The following is a 16683-nucleotide window of genomic DNA, read 5'->3' on the forward strand; positions in this document are numbered from 1 at the left end:
TTTGCTTTGTCCATGCAGTGGTTCATCTCAGCCTCATCTGTTGTCTTTTCCTGATGGTTCCCTCCTCCTCCTCTTCCGACTTTCAAAATAAAGCTGCCAGCAATGTATGTGTTAGCATTAATAGTTTCAAGCTTTCCTACCACTGACCCAGAGGTGAGCAGGGGATCACAATTGTGGGATACGAAGTAGAGGGTCCACCTTGAGGAGGAAGGCAGCTATGTACTATGTCTCCCCTTCTGCTTTGCTGCTTCTATCTCCTTTGCAGAACCAGTTTGTGATCTGATGTGTGTGAGGACAGGAGGCATGCCCTGCCAGACCAGAGAAAGGCTTGTGAGCACACTACTCTGTGTGGCATGGTCTCCATTTAAGCTGCACCGTGGGTTGTAAAATGCAGTGCAAGTTGCTGCTACTCTGAGCCCAGTAACTGCTCCTTTACAGTTTTTAGAGATGGGCGCAGCAGGCCAGGAGCCAGCCAATGGCAGCACCACACCTCTACCAGCTTCTTTCAGACAGTGGACAGTATAGGCCATGATCACCAGTTGTTAGGTCCCACGGAAACTCTCCCTACACGCTTTTCTTCCACAGAAGCAAATCCTATGGGAATGCATTAATTAAAGTGAGGATGACCCTTCGAACACAGCAGTCTATTTGCTGCACCACAGCCTGATTAGGCAAGGGAGAGAGTGGAGATGATTTAGTTGCTAGATGTAATAGTTTGCTCAGATGTTTCACTTTCTCTTCTTTCTTCCTCAACACTGCAGTAGAACCTGCTCAATATGAAGAGGGAAGCTTATCCAACCCTGTAGCCTACTTTCTGTCAGCCTCCACTACACTATCATAAAAGCAGTCAGCAAGTGTCTGACACTCCTCTCATTTAGACAGTATAAACCTGGAATTACTCTGCAGAAGACAATAAGCAAGAGAAGGCTCAGCTCCCATATGCTTATATTGAGTGCACAATAAGTTCTGTGGTATTACTCCAAATGTTACCAACAACAACTACTAACACCTGGTTAATTTTTTTCACAGAGAGAAGAGCCAGCTGTCCAGTTTAACTCAGGAACTCTCACTCTGAGCAGGAAAGCCAAGAACAGCCCAGACCACACTATCTATCCAGTCCTCGAGTGGAATGACATCAAATTTCAAGATGTGATCGGGGAGGGCAACTTTGGACAAGTCCTTAAAGCACGAATTAAGAAGGATGGCTTGCGAATGGATGCTGCCATCAAAAGGATGAAAGGTCAGCAGTTTGCATTAAAGAATGTAGAGTCTGTGAGGCCAGGGCCCTACATTTATCTGGGATTGTACAGTGCCTGGCACAAGGGGACCTTGATTCTGACTGGGGCCTCTGGCTGCTACTGTAATATAAATACTAGCTAAATAATGAGCATGAATAATGAGATCACTGCTGCTTTTGTCTGCCCGACGTTTGCATCCTGGTGATGGCTTTTTTCCCCCCTCTGTGTGTTTTTTATAGTTTAACCCGGTATCATTGAGTGCTGACTTTTACATGTGAGTTTCAGTCTGTTTGATGGGTCATATGAAAAGCTCATCATTTGCTACTCCACAGTGATAATGGCACAGAGCCTTTAAAACTTGCCAAGGTTGCCCTAAATAAATAGATAAGGTAGCAGTATATTTGCAGGGTCATTTAAATTTCCCTCTACTTATTGTCGGGCATCACTTCTCTGTCTAAGGTACTTTTAAGATGCATATCAGCATGGTATCTAAGTTCCAAAAATACTAGAATACTGCCACTAGAATACTGGAATACTGCAGATACTGAGATGTTGTTATGCAGCTCTCTAAGTCATTATCCAAAGAAACTGGCAGTTGTTTAAGGGTGGCCATTGTATCACCCATTCTAAGAAGAAGAAGAAGAAGAAGAAGAAGAGAAAGCATGGTTGCTGCTGCTGCATGGAATGGGGAATGCTGAGTTTTCAATGATACCCAGTGTGACCAGAATACCAGGGGAGCCGACTGAGGTCACTCAGTTAGGATGAATTGCAAAGAATCGGGCAGAGAATCCCCAAAGCTGGTGGATATTCCAATACTTAGATTTACCAAGCCAGCACAAAGCCTTCTATTATACTTGTTACCCAGAAGCCAACAACACAGTTGCCTTAAAGTAACCCAGCGTCAGGCCTTCACCCAGACACCCAAGTTAAATACAATGAGGACTAATGAAAATCTTATTAATCATATAAAAAGGTTCTACCAATCCCAAAGGATCAGACACATTACCACCCAGGTTAATGAATATTCTTACCCAAATACACGCTCCAGCCAATTCTTATTAACTAAACTAAAATGTATTAAAAAAGAAAAGGGAGAGAAGATTGGTTAGAAGATCAGTATACACACAGACATGAGTACAGGGCTTGAGATTCATAGCAGAGACGGTGAGCTTTGTAGAGGCAAAGAGTTCCTTCAGAAATAGTTCATAGGTTATAGTCCAGTGTTTGTATTCAGGGCAGGCCAGTCAGCGCTGGGATCTCAGTGCTTGTGGCTTAGGCTTCCCCTGCATGAAGCCTCAAGCAGATCTGAGACGACAGGATCAGGACCCAAGCCCTTTTTCATACAGTCTCAGGCTCTCTTGTGACAGCTCGGAGTCCCTCGGAGAACAATAGACACTCATTTCCTAAGCATCGCCAGTAATTATCCACACAGATCCACATAAGGCAATTGCCTGTTTTCCCACCATTTGCAGATGATTTGCTATACATTTCAAAGAGAGATAAATACAGTGATATCCTAGGTTTACAGTTCATTTAATTGTTAAGAATTTCTTTTGATCTCTGAATTAACAGAATACAGCATAGACAGACTGTTTGATTACATTGTTGATCGCTACCCATATATATGTAAATACACAAAAACACAAACATCTACCCATATGTTTTTAAGGGTTGAATTTGTGTCATTTGTCCTGCAGGATGCTTAACCCTTTCTTCCTCAGTTTGGGTTTTTAATTTGATCATCAACTTTAATCTGCTCTAGTGAAACATTTTCCTGACCAGTGAGTTCTTTCTGTGCTTTGTCTAATTCCAGATTCACTTCTGAGGCTAGGTCTACACTGCGTGGGGGGTTGACCTAAGATACGCAACTTCAACTATGTGAATAGCGTAGCTGAAGTCGGCGTATCTTAGGTCGATTTACCTGGCCGTGAGGATGGCGGCGAGTCGACCGCTGCCGCTCCCCTGTTGATTCCGCTTCTGCTTCTCGCCGCGGTGGAGTTCCGGAGTCGACGGCAGAGTGATTGGGGATCGATCTTATCGCGTCTACACTAGACATGATAAATCGATCCCCGATAGATTGATCACTACCTGCCAATCCGGCGGGTAGTATGGATGTACCCTGAGATATTAGACAGCCATTCAGAAACTTCATTCACATATAAACTGCTTTTCTGGACAGACACACACAGCTGTTTTCCACAGACAAACATTTGGAGAATTCCTCAATAGGCAATTCCTAATAGACACAGGTTTAGGATCATTTCTTTCCTGTGACTGGTTTATTTTAATCTGACTGAACAAAGCTTTAATATCCTGCTCAATCAAAAGACAGCAGCTATCACTTCATGTTTAATGCCATTCCATTCAAGGTGGATTCTGGCTAAAGGCACATGTACAGTAAACTCACAGAGGATTACAATATTCACACTTTCACCCAGTAAGTAATCTTCCTCTTTGACAAGATCCTCTTTAACAAGAGTGACTTTAGAACCTGTCACTTGCCCTAAACAGCTTTTACCATTGATTTTTACATTCTCCGCCCAAGTTATGGGGTTACCTTCACCTGAGCTCACAGTAAAAACATTTACATAAAAGGCGGCAGAGTTGGGGTGTATTTTGGTTACACAGAGACAACTGCCTAGAGTCAAACAACATACCAACATTGTTACAAACTGGATAGATTCTATCCCCATCTTTGCTGCTGGGAGGAGCTGGCTTTTCAGGATGATACAGTTCTTTCATTCTCTTGAGCTGGAGCTTAAGTCTGTCCATTTTGGCCTTAGTTTCTAGTTCCTGCAATCAAATATGTGCAATTCTTTGTTCATGTTCAAAACATAGGCATTCTCTTTCAGCAGCGTCTCTTTCCATATCAGCTATCTTTGCTTTTCCTGCAATCCAAGAGCTATTCGCTTTTGTTCAAGTTGTGCCTGGTTTCTCACTGAAAGCATTTTCGCTGCGTCTGCTTCCTGATTACTGGCCATTAACAGATTTTTCAGTTCTTGCTCTGGGGCCATTTATTAAAAGACACCCCCCTCCGTGAGCACAATTCTTCCCGGCTTTTTCTGTCAGGATCTTTGTAGGATCTGGGTCACTAACTGTAACTGATTTTTAACCCTTAAACTCTCCCATATCAAAATTAATTTTTGACAAGTGTGTGGTTTTGATCCAAAAACCCAGTTAACCTGTGGTAATGTGTGTCCAAGCACGACTACGCCACTGTGCCCGGAATCCCAGGGGAGCCGAGTGAGGTCAGTCAATTAGGATGAACTGCAAAGAATGGGGCAAACAATCCCCAAACCTGGTGGATATACCAATATTTAGCAAAGAATCCTGTGGCACCTTATAGACTAAAAGACGTTTTGCAGCATGAGCTTTCGTGGTTGAATACCCACTTTGTTAGTCTATAAGGTGCCACAGGATTCTTTGCTGCTTTTACAGATCCAGACTAACACGTCTACCCCTCTGATACTTGCCAATATTTAGATTTCCCAAGCCAGACCAAAACCTTCTAATACCTCACTAGTCATTCGTCACACCCAGTGTGCATCTTTTATGGATGAAAAACTGGTCGAAGTGTGGATAGCCCAGAAGGGCAGTACCACCCTGGCTATGCCAGCATGACAGCTACAATAGACAAGTACAAACAGGGACAAATAAAATTTGTATATGGTAAATCAAAGTATAAGTTTAGGGGCAACGCTCCAGCCAAGCTCCCAATATTTATAATGTATCTTTTAATCAGAGAGATCCAAGCTCTTTAGGGATTATTATGCTCAATCCACCTCCCAGTAGAGTCTTTTGATTGACTTCAGGTGGGGTTAGATTGGACCCTTAATTAAGGACAAGATGAATCATAGCTGTAGACAAGGTTTATATATAAAACCAGGCATATTCCACAACTGTGTTATGATGTTTCGGATCATATCCTCATTTTTAGATGTTAAAAGAACTTTTCATCATAGATAAGCAGCAGATGGGTTCAGTTGGTTTCTTACACCAGAAGTCTTATTTTGTGCTGCATTGTAAGTGTGCTAGGTGAAAAATATTTCTGGTGTATGATCACTTTAGCCTATCGATGGATTTTGAAATAAGTTCACTTGGCTACTTTTATTACCCTTTAATTGGATGCTTTAAGGCATTTGGTATTTGGGGACTTCAATATCAAGATCTGCTCACTTGCTTTTTTAGGCTGATGGATTTGTATAATCTTCTAAGGCATATTGTGTCTCCATACCATAAGAGCAGTGACATATTGGGTGTGACTGTTGAAGACATTATGATGCCTCTAGGTTTTTGATTGAAGAATGATGTTATTATTTAGGTAAAAACTGGAATACCATGGAGTTTATCCCTCTTTGACATCAACCAGTAGTCCAAGGTCTTGTCTTAATGAACAGTAACAACAGTGTGGTTTTAACTGCAGTTTAGATGAGTACATAAATAAATGTTTCTTTGATTTCCAGAGTATGCCTCAAAGGATGATCACAGAGACTTTGCTGGAGAATTGGAAGTTCTTTGTAAACTTGGACATCATCATAATATCATAAATCTTTTGGGAGCATGTGAACATCGGGGTAGGATATTTTGTTTACCTGACTTTAAAAATTATAAAATAAAATAAAATATAAAACTACATATTTGTCCAGGCCAGAAATTCTCCTTATATTAAAGTAATTATTGTACTCAAAAAAGGAAAAATATCACCCTGTTCATAACATAAAATATAAGCAGATTTTACATAAAATATTTAGATGTATAATAACCAGAAAACACGACATAGCTAAACAGTGGTCTGTGGACCACCAGTGATCAGCAGTGCTCTTTTTGGTGGTTTGCAGAATTAATCTGTTTGAAAACCAAGCAATGGGGTAGTTGGACAGGAGGTTCGTTCATAAACTAACGTTTACCTGAGAGGCTCACTGAAGTGAATAGATCCACATCAGTTAATGATCTGGCCATGTACTACAGTAGAACGTTAGAGTTATGAACACCAGAATTATGAACCGACCAGTCAACCACAGACCTCATTTGGCACTGGAAATACGCAATCAGGCAGCAGCAGATACAAAAAAAAAAAGCAAGTAGAGTCCTGTGTTAAATGTAAACTACTAAAAAAAGAAAGGAAAGGTTTAAAAAAAAGTTTGACAAGGTAAAGAAACTATTTCTGTGCTTATTTAATTTAAATGAGGATGGTTAAAAGCAGCATTTTTCTTCTGCACAGTAAGTTTCAAACCATAAAGTTTTGTTCAGAGTTACGAACAACCTCCATTCCTGCGGTATTTGTAACTCTGAGGTTCTACTGTATTCCACATTGTGAACTGCTGGGCTGCAACCTTTCTGTTATGAAAAACTCTTTTTGAACTATAAAATCACAAGAATCTTTCTGAAATGGCCATCATTGCCATCTTCTTCTGCACCTGAGAGTTACAAGGTTGGTTGGTTTGTTTGCATCTTGTGTGGCATTATACTGTAGTAGTGGGACCCTATCAGGGGAAATGCATAATCACTGACACTGTCTCCATGTTTAGCTTGTTATGTAATACTGCTCTCTCTGTTTTACATTAGGGTATCTTTACCTGGCTATTGAATATGCTCCCCATGGAAATTTACTCGATTTCCTGAGGAAGAGCAGAGTGCTGGAGACAGACCCAGCATTTGCTATTGCCAACAGCACTGCCTCCACTCTGTCCTCGCAGCAGCTTCTGCATTTTGCAGCAGATGTGGCCAGAGGGATGGACTACTTAAGCCAAAAACAGGTCAGCTCTGAGCTCCTTGCCTTTTAAAAACACTGTGCTTTATTTTTTAGGGCTTGATCTAATTTTTGTCACCCCTATTCAGTATGTATTGGTAGTGCTACACCAGAACTGATATTTTATGCATTTCTTCAGTGAGTTATTTGTTCCTCCAACTCAGATTTCTTTTGTCTAGAACGTGGATCTATCTATCTATCTATCTATCTACTCATATTCACTCACTCACCTATGTATATGGCTCTTGTCACCATATTATCAGAGCATGCATGCAACACTTAAAAATAAATCTGAATGAAACTCAAGATTATCACCAAAAGGCATTTTCGCGTAAGTACTTCTTGATAGAATTGGTTTATTTTCTTTTCTTCTGAGTGCCTTGTAGGTTGTATCATCTCATAGCTTAGAATATGAAAGAGTAATCTAATGGAAGGGCGACCTCACCACAATAAATGTACTGCTTCACTGCTGCTTTGCCTACTTTCAAGTTGTTTCATGCACAGGGAATATCACCTTTTGAAATAGTGACATGCCAGTAGAACATGGCTACACAAAAGCAAGCAGCAGAGATCAGCAGTGAAATTGTTAAGCAATCCACTCCTTTGGTGATTAGACACTATGCTAATGAGTGCAGTATAAATACTAGAACGGGTCAACGTTTTTCATTCAAAATATTTTTTCAACAAATGCGCTTTTTCAAATCTAAAACTTCTGCTAAAAGCGGTCAGATTTTTCAAAATTTCCACTTTTTTGTAGAAAGCAAAAATGTTTCAAAAAAACTTCATTTTGCCCCCTTTTCCCTACTGAATGCAACAGCATGAATGATGAGTCAGGTAGGGGCTTTTGTCTCTTTAAAAATTTTCTTTTTTTTTCATTTTTCCTTTTGCCACACTGTAACTTTTCCAAAATTGAGAAAGGTTTGAAAAGTTAAAATCTGGCAAAAGTTAAAATGATTTTTTTTTAAAAAGTGAAAAAACCCTGGACATCAGAGGCTAGAAAGTTGGCAGAGAAAATCCAAAATTCAAATTTTTGAAAGTTCAAATTTTAACATTTCAAAACATTGAACTTTTGGGGGAATGTATGACAAAAATTTTGAACAAATAAAAAATGGTTCAGTTTCAAATGCTATGAAGTGGAAATAATTTCACAATTTCAAAATTGTCATTAATTTGTTTTCCCATTTTTCCACTCCCTCTAATAAATACCTCGGTAGACAGTGACAGTTAGCTGCCACCCAAGTACAGTATCAGTTCTAAGTGGGTGAGAAGGCCACCTTATCAACTTGCTCTCTCTCCTAAAAAAGTGTGTGACTTTCTTGTTTTGAAATTGGCAGAAAATTACTAGCGCAAGTTAAAACAAGGGCTGAATTTTGGTGCCATCCTTAAATCTGTCCAGAGGGGGAGCAGGGGGGTGGAAATTCCCTGGTTTGTTTCTGTCTCCCCTTGAAACTCCAGGACATGCCATTCTCCAGACTTCTTCATGGCTAGAGTGACAGAGGGGTATTCCAGAGGGGGATGGGAGAGGATTAGGTGGCATTCCAGCCCAGGCATATTACTGTAGCCACTGGCAAAAGTACACTGGCACTAGGTGGCAGGGATGTGACTATGTATAGGGATGTGAGCAGCCCAGTGCTTAATTTGTGCAGGGCTTGTCAGGGCTCAGCCCTCGCACTTCTGGGTAAAAAATTGCTTGAGCCCTGGCACCTCTTTCATTACAAATTAAGTACTGAAGCAGTTAGACTTTGAGCTCCATTTTAAGGCTGCTCTTACAGCCTTTTCAGGCAGGGCCGCCCAGGGGGTGGGGTGGGGTGGGGGAGAGGCAAGTGGGGCAATTTGCCCCAGACCCCGCAGGGGCTCCCACGAGAATACAGTATTCTATAATATTGCAACTTTTTTTTTATGGAAGGAGTCCCCGAAATTGCTTTGCCCCAGGCCCCCAGAATCCATCTGGGCAACCCTCTTTTCAGGTGCCTAGATGGAGGCCAGATTTGCTGGGTTTATGTGGCTTCATGAGATATTTTGACATGGATGGTAATTTATGGAGGTTTAGGAATTTGCAGTTAATACTCTCGCTGTTTTCTTCCTTTTCCTTTTTCCCTATTATATCAGAAGCTTTAATCACTATTTTCAATATACTGTCACTGTATTGTTTCCTTTGCCATGGTTTCTGCATTTGGCAGTTTTGAATGTAGCTCACAGCATAATGCAAAACCCAAGGGTCATGCGTGTAATAGGAAGAGGGCCTGAGACATAAGCCCTTGTATCAGATGCCTGGTATGAGACAGGACCTGCTCACAGAATCTGGCAAGAACAGGGCTGATACTGCAGAAATACACATTCCTAAGAAGTGCTAGTCACAGAATACTCACGCAAACACATCCCGATATCAAGTGGTACCGAACACTCTGATATCAAGGATGGTACAAAAACATTCCCCAAGTGTAACAGGAACACACTGACCCCTCCTAAAAGATAAGGCCAGGGTGACAGTCCGTAATAGAGATGTTTTATTCGAACCAACATGAACAAGGTGATGACTAGCCACGTCAGGGGGCAGTGATTAACTATGTCAAAGGGGCAGTACTAACTTGTTTGTATCGGGTTATAAAGGTGTATCTCAGAGGGAGTATCTTTGTCCAGCTGAGGGGGGAAAGGAAAGTCCTGCCATTCACTGAGCTGCATCCACTGTCATAGGCATACATGTCTTAGTATCCTTGTAGAGTCTACCAGGTGCTATTACCCTGCTTTGTCAACAATAAACCTGGCCTGGTGCCTTCGTACCTTAATGAATCTTGTGGTCATTGGGCAGTTCGCTCGAGGTCTGCTGTGCCGGCTGTCTGCGCAGAGTTGGGACAGCACACAGGGAGAACAGACACACGCACATACCGCCGAACATCTAACCACACTGGAATTCCTGTTTTCTTTATTGTAGTTTATTCATCGCGATTTGGCAGCAAGAAACATCTTGGTTGGAGAAAACTATGTTGCAAAAATAGCCGATTTTGGATTGTCTAGAGGTCAGGAAGTTTATGTTAAGAAGACCATGGTAAGGATTGAAACAAACATGTTCAGCATGATCATTCGTTGAGACAATCACACCTCCTCAGGGGTTATCACTGTGTCTTTTCTTCGAGATGGGGCTAAGAGACAAAGTTTGGTTTTTAACCTTCCTAAAGTCCAAGGAGCCAGTTGCAAAAATCACATGCGAAGTTCAGGGATATTTGAATGTAGCCTTTTGGCTGAGGCCCATCACTAGCGTTTTAAAAAAAAAAACCTTTCGACTATAATCTGTATTCAGATGGCTTAATTCTATTGACGTAGATGGAGCTATGTCAGCTTGCGTCAGCTAAGGATCCCATTGTGCAAAACAGATGTGTTAAAGCAATGGCAATAATGTTCTATACAGATATTTGGAGCAGAGTAAATGTCGGTACGTATGACATTACTACTAAGTAAGATTTTAGTGGTTTTAAAAAGAGCATGTCACACATAGGACAAATGCAACAATTAATCTTATTGTCACAATTAAGAGTACTAAAAATTGAAATTAAAAAAAAGAAGAAAAAAAAACAAAATAATTATTCACAGGCAGCTTTGTCGCACAACTGAAAGAGTGAACTACTTAAAAAAGGGTGTCACTACCACAGACAACTGTCCAGATGTGCAGAAGGAGTTCTGGGATATAACACTGCCATGCAAGGGATGGGAATAACTCTAGCTAGAATTGTCTGGTGATTTTTAATGAAAGGCAGACTTATTTAGAAGCAAATTGTTTGCACAAACTTAAAGTTTGTACTCCAACCCTAGCCTTTGTATTTATTTCATGAATGTAATGAGGAAAAATGAAATAGCAATGTAAAGGCACGTATCTGATTCTTATTTTCCAATTTGATATTTACAAAGTTCATATATGACAGTGAATCCCTCCATGATCTGCACAGGTGTAAAGCCAGTGACCTGAGATTAGGATCAGGGCCTGAGAAAGTAGTGAGACTGAATGTGGATGAATCATCAGCTCAAAATATCTTGCAAGCTCCTCTAGAGGCTCCATTGAAAAGTGGGTGGAGTGGGTGGGAGTGATGAGATGGAATCCTATGAGCAAGGATCCTCAGGGAAGAAGACCAGTTCCCAGGCACCAAACCCTTGGAATCACTTAAAGAGGAAGAAGTGAACTGTCTAATGAGTCTCTTCATCCAATTCGACATGATTCTGCAGCTGAGTCCATAACACCTTGTGTTCTATGGGAAAGGAATGGTTCACAGGATGTGAGCTATCATGCTGCATCATACAAGCAGAATTGTTTTCATTTCATACTGGGACCACACTCATTTGGAAAGACCGTCTCTTTGCTTTACTGGGAGCTGTACACCTGGGACCTGACTGCACAACCACTGCTCAAGTTGGGTAGCACGTACATCCGTAGGCCTATTGACTTGAAGGGGCTACCTCTGTAAGTGCTCACTAATGTAAATAACGGTGATTTGTGGTGCAGGTTGCAATAAGATTGTTTTGAAACAGCTATGAGCACTACCATTAACGTAATAGCCTGTAATGCATTTCTAATGGCATCACTTCCAGGGAAGGCTCCCAGTGCGATGGATGGCAATTGAATCTCTAAATTACAGTGTGTATACCACAAACAGCGATGTGTAAGTACAGTTCTTTAATGTGTCTTTAATAAGTCTTTCTTTAATAACAACAAAGCTACATAGGGAAAAGTTTTTTTGCCAGCCCTTTTAATTATGCAGCTATTAATTCATGGAACTCAGAAAACACAGGTATATGTGTCACCATGTCAGCAGACAGCTTGAGCAGACTACAATGAATAGTCTGAAAAAACTGAACCAAGCTAAATTTGGGTGTGAGTCCAGATCTGAGTTTCTACAAAGTACATGTGATGTTTGGACATGGGCATCTCTAGTTTGAAACTCAAACTCAACTGCACCTTTGGAAGGCCTGTACGAACACCAGTTTCTGCCAGGAAAACAGTAAAAGTTCAGATCTGTGATAGCAGTACTTGCCAGGAAACCAGATAGAATTGCCCAAGCTCTACTGGCTTGATCTTGCAAAGCACTTAAGTATGTGCATAACTGTAAGTACTTGAGCTGTCTCATAAAAGCTTGGGGGGCTTAAGTGCCTTGCTGAAATTTTCTGTATAGACTATAGTGTTGGTTCATTTCTAGGTAACGTCTGTGACAGGTGGTCATTTTCTGTGGAACGTAGGCTCTGTAAATCTTTAAGTGAAGAGACAAAAAGGAGGTACAGCATAATGCTCCTTTGTATGACAGTCTCTTCTGGAATCACAGAAATAAAATAGCAGAATATAATCGTAGTTAAAAAAAGAAACCTCATAAAGAGGTTTGGCAGAAGCTGGGAATGGGTGACAAGGGATGGATCATTTGATGATTACGTGTTCTGGTCATTCCTTCTGAAGCTCCTGGCATTGGCCACTGTTGGCAGACAGGACACTGGACTAGATGGACCTTTGGTCTGACCCAATATGACTGTTCTTATGTTCTTGATGACTCCTTTAAGAGCCAATTTCTGCCCATCTGACTAGTGCTATTGAAGTCAGTGGGCTAAATTCTGCCCTGGGGTACACGGCTGAAAACCGAGAGTACTTCCTCAAAGTCAGTAGAATTACTCTGGATTTATGCCACTTAATAGAGCTGAATTTGGTCCCATGGGCCTACTTGCATGAACAAAGTAAGCAAGATTTGCCAAGAACGTTCACAGGAAAGAAAAAATTTCCTTCTCCCCTGGAATGAGGAAATTTCTGCTTGTGTCCTGGGCAAACAGGGCATCTTGGAGAGAAAGGACCACACACAAAACAATTTAGAATGAGACTGGAGTGAAGGTGGAGGACAATGGGGGAAAGGAGTGATTCCCCTAGGACATGCAAGTGGAGCGAGGTCCTTTGGGTATGAATTCCACCAGTGTAAATCCAGCATAAGTTCATTAACTTCAGTGAAGTTGTTCTGGGATTACACTGGTGAAACTGAGAAGAGTTTTTGGCACTTTGTGTAATAAACGAGACCAAGACAGTGAGGAAATGGGCCAGATCCTCAGCTGGTGTAAATCAGTGTCGCTCCATAGAAGTCAATGGTACAATGCTCATTTACACCTGCTGAGGATCTGGCCTTATATGTTTTAAAGCCTGGATCCTTACTACCAAACAGAAAATTAATCAGAAATAGTGAATTGACACTTAAGTTCTCTGTATATTAGCAAAGTATCTTGTTCAATAACACACCTGCTCACTTTTAATCATTGTTCCTGTTAAGGCATGAGTGCTTTGTCTTTGTCCCTGTTGCAGGTGGTCATATGGTGTCCTATTATGGGAAATAGTTAGTTTAGGTAAGTATCCGTTTTTATTGGTACACAACTAAACCAGCGTGGGATATTCTAGTACAGTAACCTCCCTACTGGGCATTCTGGGCTCTCAGCCCTGCACTCAGCCCACTAAGCCATTCCTCGCTTTCAAACATCTTTCGCTGTTTTCTTTTGATTTATTAACTACATCCTGCATTGGTCACAATACCCTTAAAAAAAAAAGGGTCACAATTCCAACTCAGGCCAGATCAGGCCCCATGTTACCTGAGCGAGGTAACCCTCTTTTCATTAGCCCATGACAAGGCATTTACAGCAGGTAGTTACTTTTTAAATAATGAATATTCCAAGGGCTAGATTCAGAAAAGGCCCAAGGCACTTAACTGCCAGTTTAGGCACTTAAATCCCAGGCTGCACTGGGATTCACACAACCGCTGCTCAGCTGCCCCGGAACCCTGTAGGCGCCTATTTTTCCGCCTCTGAGCATGCACGCTGCAGCCATGCTAGGTGTCTGCATGCCTAAGCCCCAGAGCTGTATGGAAACCAGGAGCAGATAGGCGTTCTTTCACCTACGTCACCTATAGGGCCCAATCTGGTAAGCGTGCTCAGCGCATACCCACTGGATTGGGCCCCTAGAGGTGAGGTTATGCAAAACAGATGGAGGAGGCGGAGCCCATACCCCTCAGCTTGGCAGCTCCCATTGGCTATTTTAGGCAAGGTCCACCTAGCATGCTGGCTTTTTGTGACGCCCATTCTGAGGTGCTGATTTTTCCGCATTCATTGTATAGGGGGCCTAGGCGCCAAACTCAGGCTTTGTGAAGCACAGAGCTTTTTCTAGGCTTCCCTAGTCAACGTCACCAGGCCTAAGTTTCTTTGTGTACCTAGCCCTAAGATTACTCTCCAACTCTAACGTCGCACCTGATCCTGCAAACACTTACTGCCACTGGTCACATGGGCCTTAAGTCTGCTCTTACACTGCCATCAGTAGTGTTATTCCTGATGTACACTGCTGTACGTACGTGAGAGCAGAATCAGGCCACTGACAGTAAGAATTTTGGGAAGACATATTAGCAATGGAACTACACCAGTTTACACCCACTGAGGCTCTGGCCCGTTTGCCTTTTACTTTATAAAAATACTGTGTATAGTTTTAGCAGAGCATAAATACTGAATAAAATTATTATTATTAAATCCAGTTACTCAGTACACGCTTCCTTCAGCTTTATCTGTCTGCATCAAATATTTTGTTGCTGCGCCATCCTGTGGCTCTTGTGCTGAGTGCGGTTATCCTCACGTGTGAGAGCACCAGAAAAATTTGCTTAAGCCAATGTTAAACTCTCTGTGTTTTAGGTGGAACCCCATACTGTGGAATGACATGTGCAGAACTCTATGAGAAATTGCCACAAGGGTACAGACTGGAAAAGCCTCTCAACTGTGATGATGAGGTGTAAGCAAACACGTGCATTAATTATTATTGTATTTTCATTGCTTACTGCAAAGCTAGCAGTTTTCAGAGATGCCATGATTCAGCAACTGTGTGATTATTTTTTCATATTCAATAATCTAGCTATTCTCCTCCAAAGGTGCTATACTTTGTGCAGGCTGGATGGCTGGCCTTTTGCAAACCACCACAAGTTTCCACACAAACAATCAGCTTCAAGGAGGCCAATCATGGGAAATTTAAGCCCAAATATGGACATTGGAAGGCGAACACTGGTTTGCTACCTTAGCAGACCTGGGCAACGCCAATATAATTACCAGTACGCTGGTGGAAGCCATGGACAAGATCATAAACGTGGATATGTGCCATGCAGTAAAGCCAATTCCTTTGCAGGAGTCTGGGAGTGCCTAATGAGCTTCTCAGGTGGTGAAAGCTCAGGTCCTATGCCTCCTGCGTCCCCACCTCTGGTGCAGTGGATGTGTTCTGGGAGGACTGGAGGAGGGGGAGGGAGTGTGGCCATTCAATTCTCAGCATGGCTGTCAGGGCTGATTGGTACACCTCTTAGAGGGCTGTCTGAAAAATTCCAGCCTTAAACTGGGGTTGCTTGTCATGGTTTTAAGATGATCTTTGCACACTTTGTGTTCAGTGACATTCTTCCAAGTCATCATGGATTGTGTCTGCTTTTTAAAGGTATGACCTAATGCGACAGTGTTGGCGGGAGAAACCATATGAAAGGCCATCATTTGCTCAGATCCTGGTGTCACTGAACAGAATGTTAGAGGAACGAAAGGTAAGGCTGAATAGCTGTGCTAGCTTGAAGTGCAAAGGCTAAATCTTTCCATGGCATATGTGTGTAAAGTTCATGAGACAATTAGTGAGGTCTATAGCCTGCTCAATAATTAGCGCACAGCTTGGTGCACTTGAGAAAAAAAAATGCATCACCTACTTCAACTTCTCTTATTTTTTTTTCAGACATATGTGAATACCACGCTGTATGAGAAGTTTACCTATGCAGGCATCGACTGCTCTGCTGAAGAAGCTGCTTAAGACAGAAAAAAAATCGTCATATATTAAACAAACTAAAAACTCAGTCTTCTGGGGCACAAATGGGATGTGCTGTGTATAGCTCTTTGTATAATATTGTTGAACTACAGCTAGCATTGTGTATATCTTACAGCAAGCTCTTCCTCCATAGACTGTAGGAGTGTATATACTGTTTTGAGTGGTAATGGGCTAACGTCATAAATTCGAACTACATCTCACACACAAGAGAATCTTTTTTCAGGAAATGTGGTGATACTTACTTTAAGTAGCCCATGTGGACACACTTATTGAAATGCATTGTACATTGCTACCCTAGGTATTTTCCAAGCGTTAATGATCACATAGAATATCTCAGTAGCTAAATTTTATGGTGAGTCTAACACAACACGTTTTGTGTACGTGCCAAAACAGTGCCATGTCTCCAGAGAACAGACAATGCTGTAGCAGTACCAGACAACACCGCTTTAGGAAATCAGCAGTAAAAGTGAGCCCTGAAAAGAATTTGTTGCTAGAGCTTTTGAACTAGCTGACATCTATGCCATACAAGCAACTGCTGTTTGTTTTTTGTCATTCAGTTTAATAGACAATTTCTTGTATTAAATATCAAAGTTTAACTTGATAATATAAGTATTAGAGAGTGGTGTTATTTTAGAAAGTCACATGGTGTTTATCACGAAGAGTGGACATTCATAAATGTATTACATATTGTAAAACACATTTCTAAAAAGTCAGTTTGGCTACGAGTGCAGCTTTTTCATTTTGTATTTGAGTCTAATAATGCACTGACTAATTATAGATCATTAGTTAATTATAAACAGGCAAGGTTCACTTACTTGCTTGTGACCAATCTATTCCTTGTGTGCCTGCCTGTAGTTTACTGT

At 41.5% G+C, this 16683-nt stretch overlaps 1 protein-coding gene across 6 annotated transcripts in view; it reads left to right on the forward strand.

The window, feature by feature from the left end:
- The window catches only part of TEK (TEK receptor tyrosine kinase), a 59738-nt gene extending 43055 nt beyond the window's left edge, over nt 1–16683 (forward strand). For all 6 annotated transcript variants that reach the window (XM_039545294.1, XM_039545297.1, XM_039545296.1 and 3 more), the window contains 9 exons: nt 1030–1240; nt 5702–5812; nt 6804–6994; nt 9920–10033; nt 11566–11636; nt 13304–13344; nt 14668–14764; nt 15449–15548; nt 15731–16683. In XM_039545294.1, the coding sequence (XP_039401228.1) occupies nt 1030–1240; nt 5702–5812; nt 6804–6994; nt 9920–10033; nt 11566–11636; nt 13304–13344; nt 14668–14764; nt 15449–15548; nt 15731–15805 (1011 nt within the window). In that variant the 3' untranslated portion in view covers nt 15806–16683. The remainder of the gene's footprint in view (nt 1–1029; nt 1241–5701; nt 5813–6803; nt 6995–9919; nt 10034–11565; nt 11637–13303; nt 13345–14667; nt 14765–15448; nt 15549–15730) is intronic.

This window comes from Mauremys reevesii, linkage group 6 (genome assembly GCF_016161935.1).
Source record: "Mauremys reevesii isolate NIE-2019 linkage group 6, ASM1616193v1, whole genome shotgun sequence".
Taxonomy (NCBI): Eukaryota; Metazoa; Chordata; order Testudines; family Geoemydidae; genus Mauremys; species Mauremys reevesii.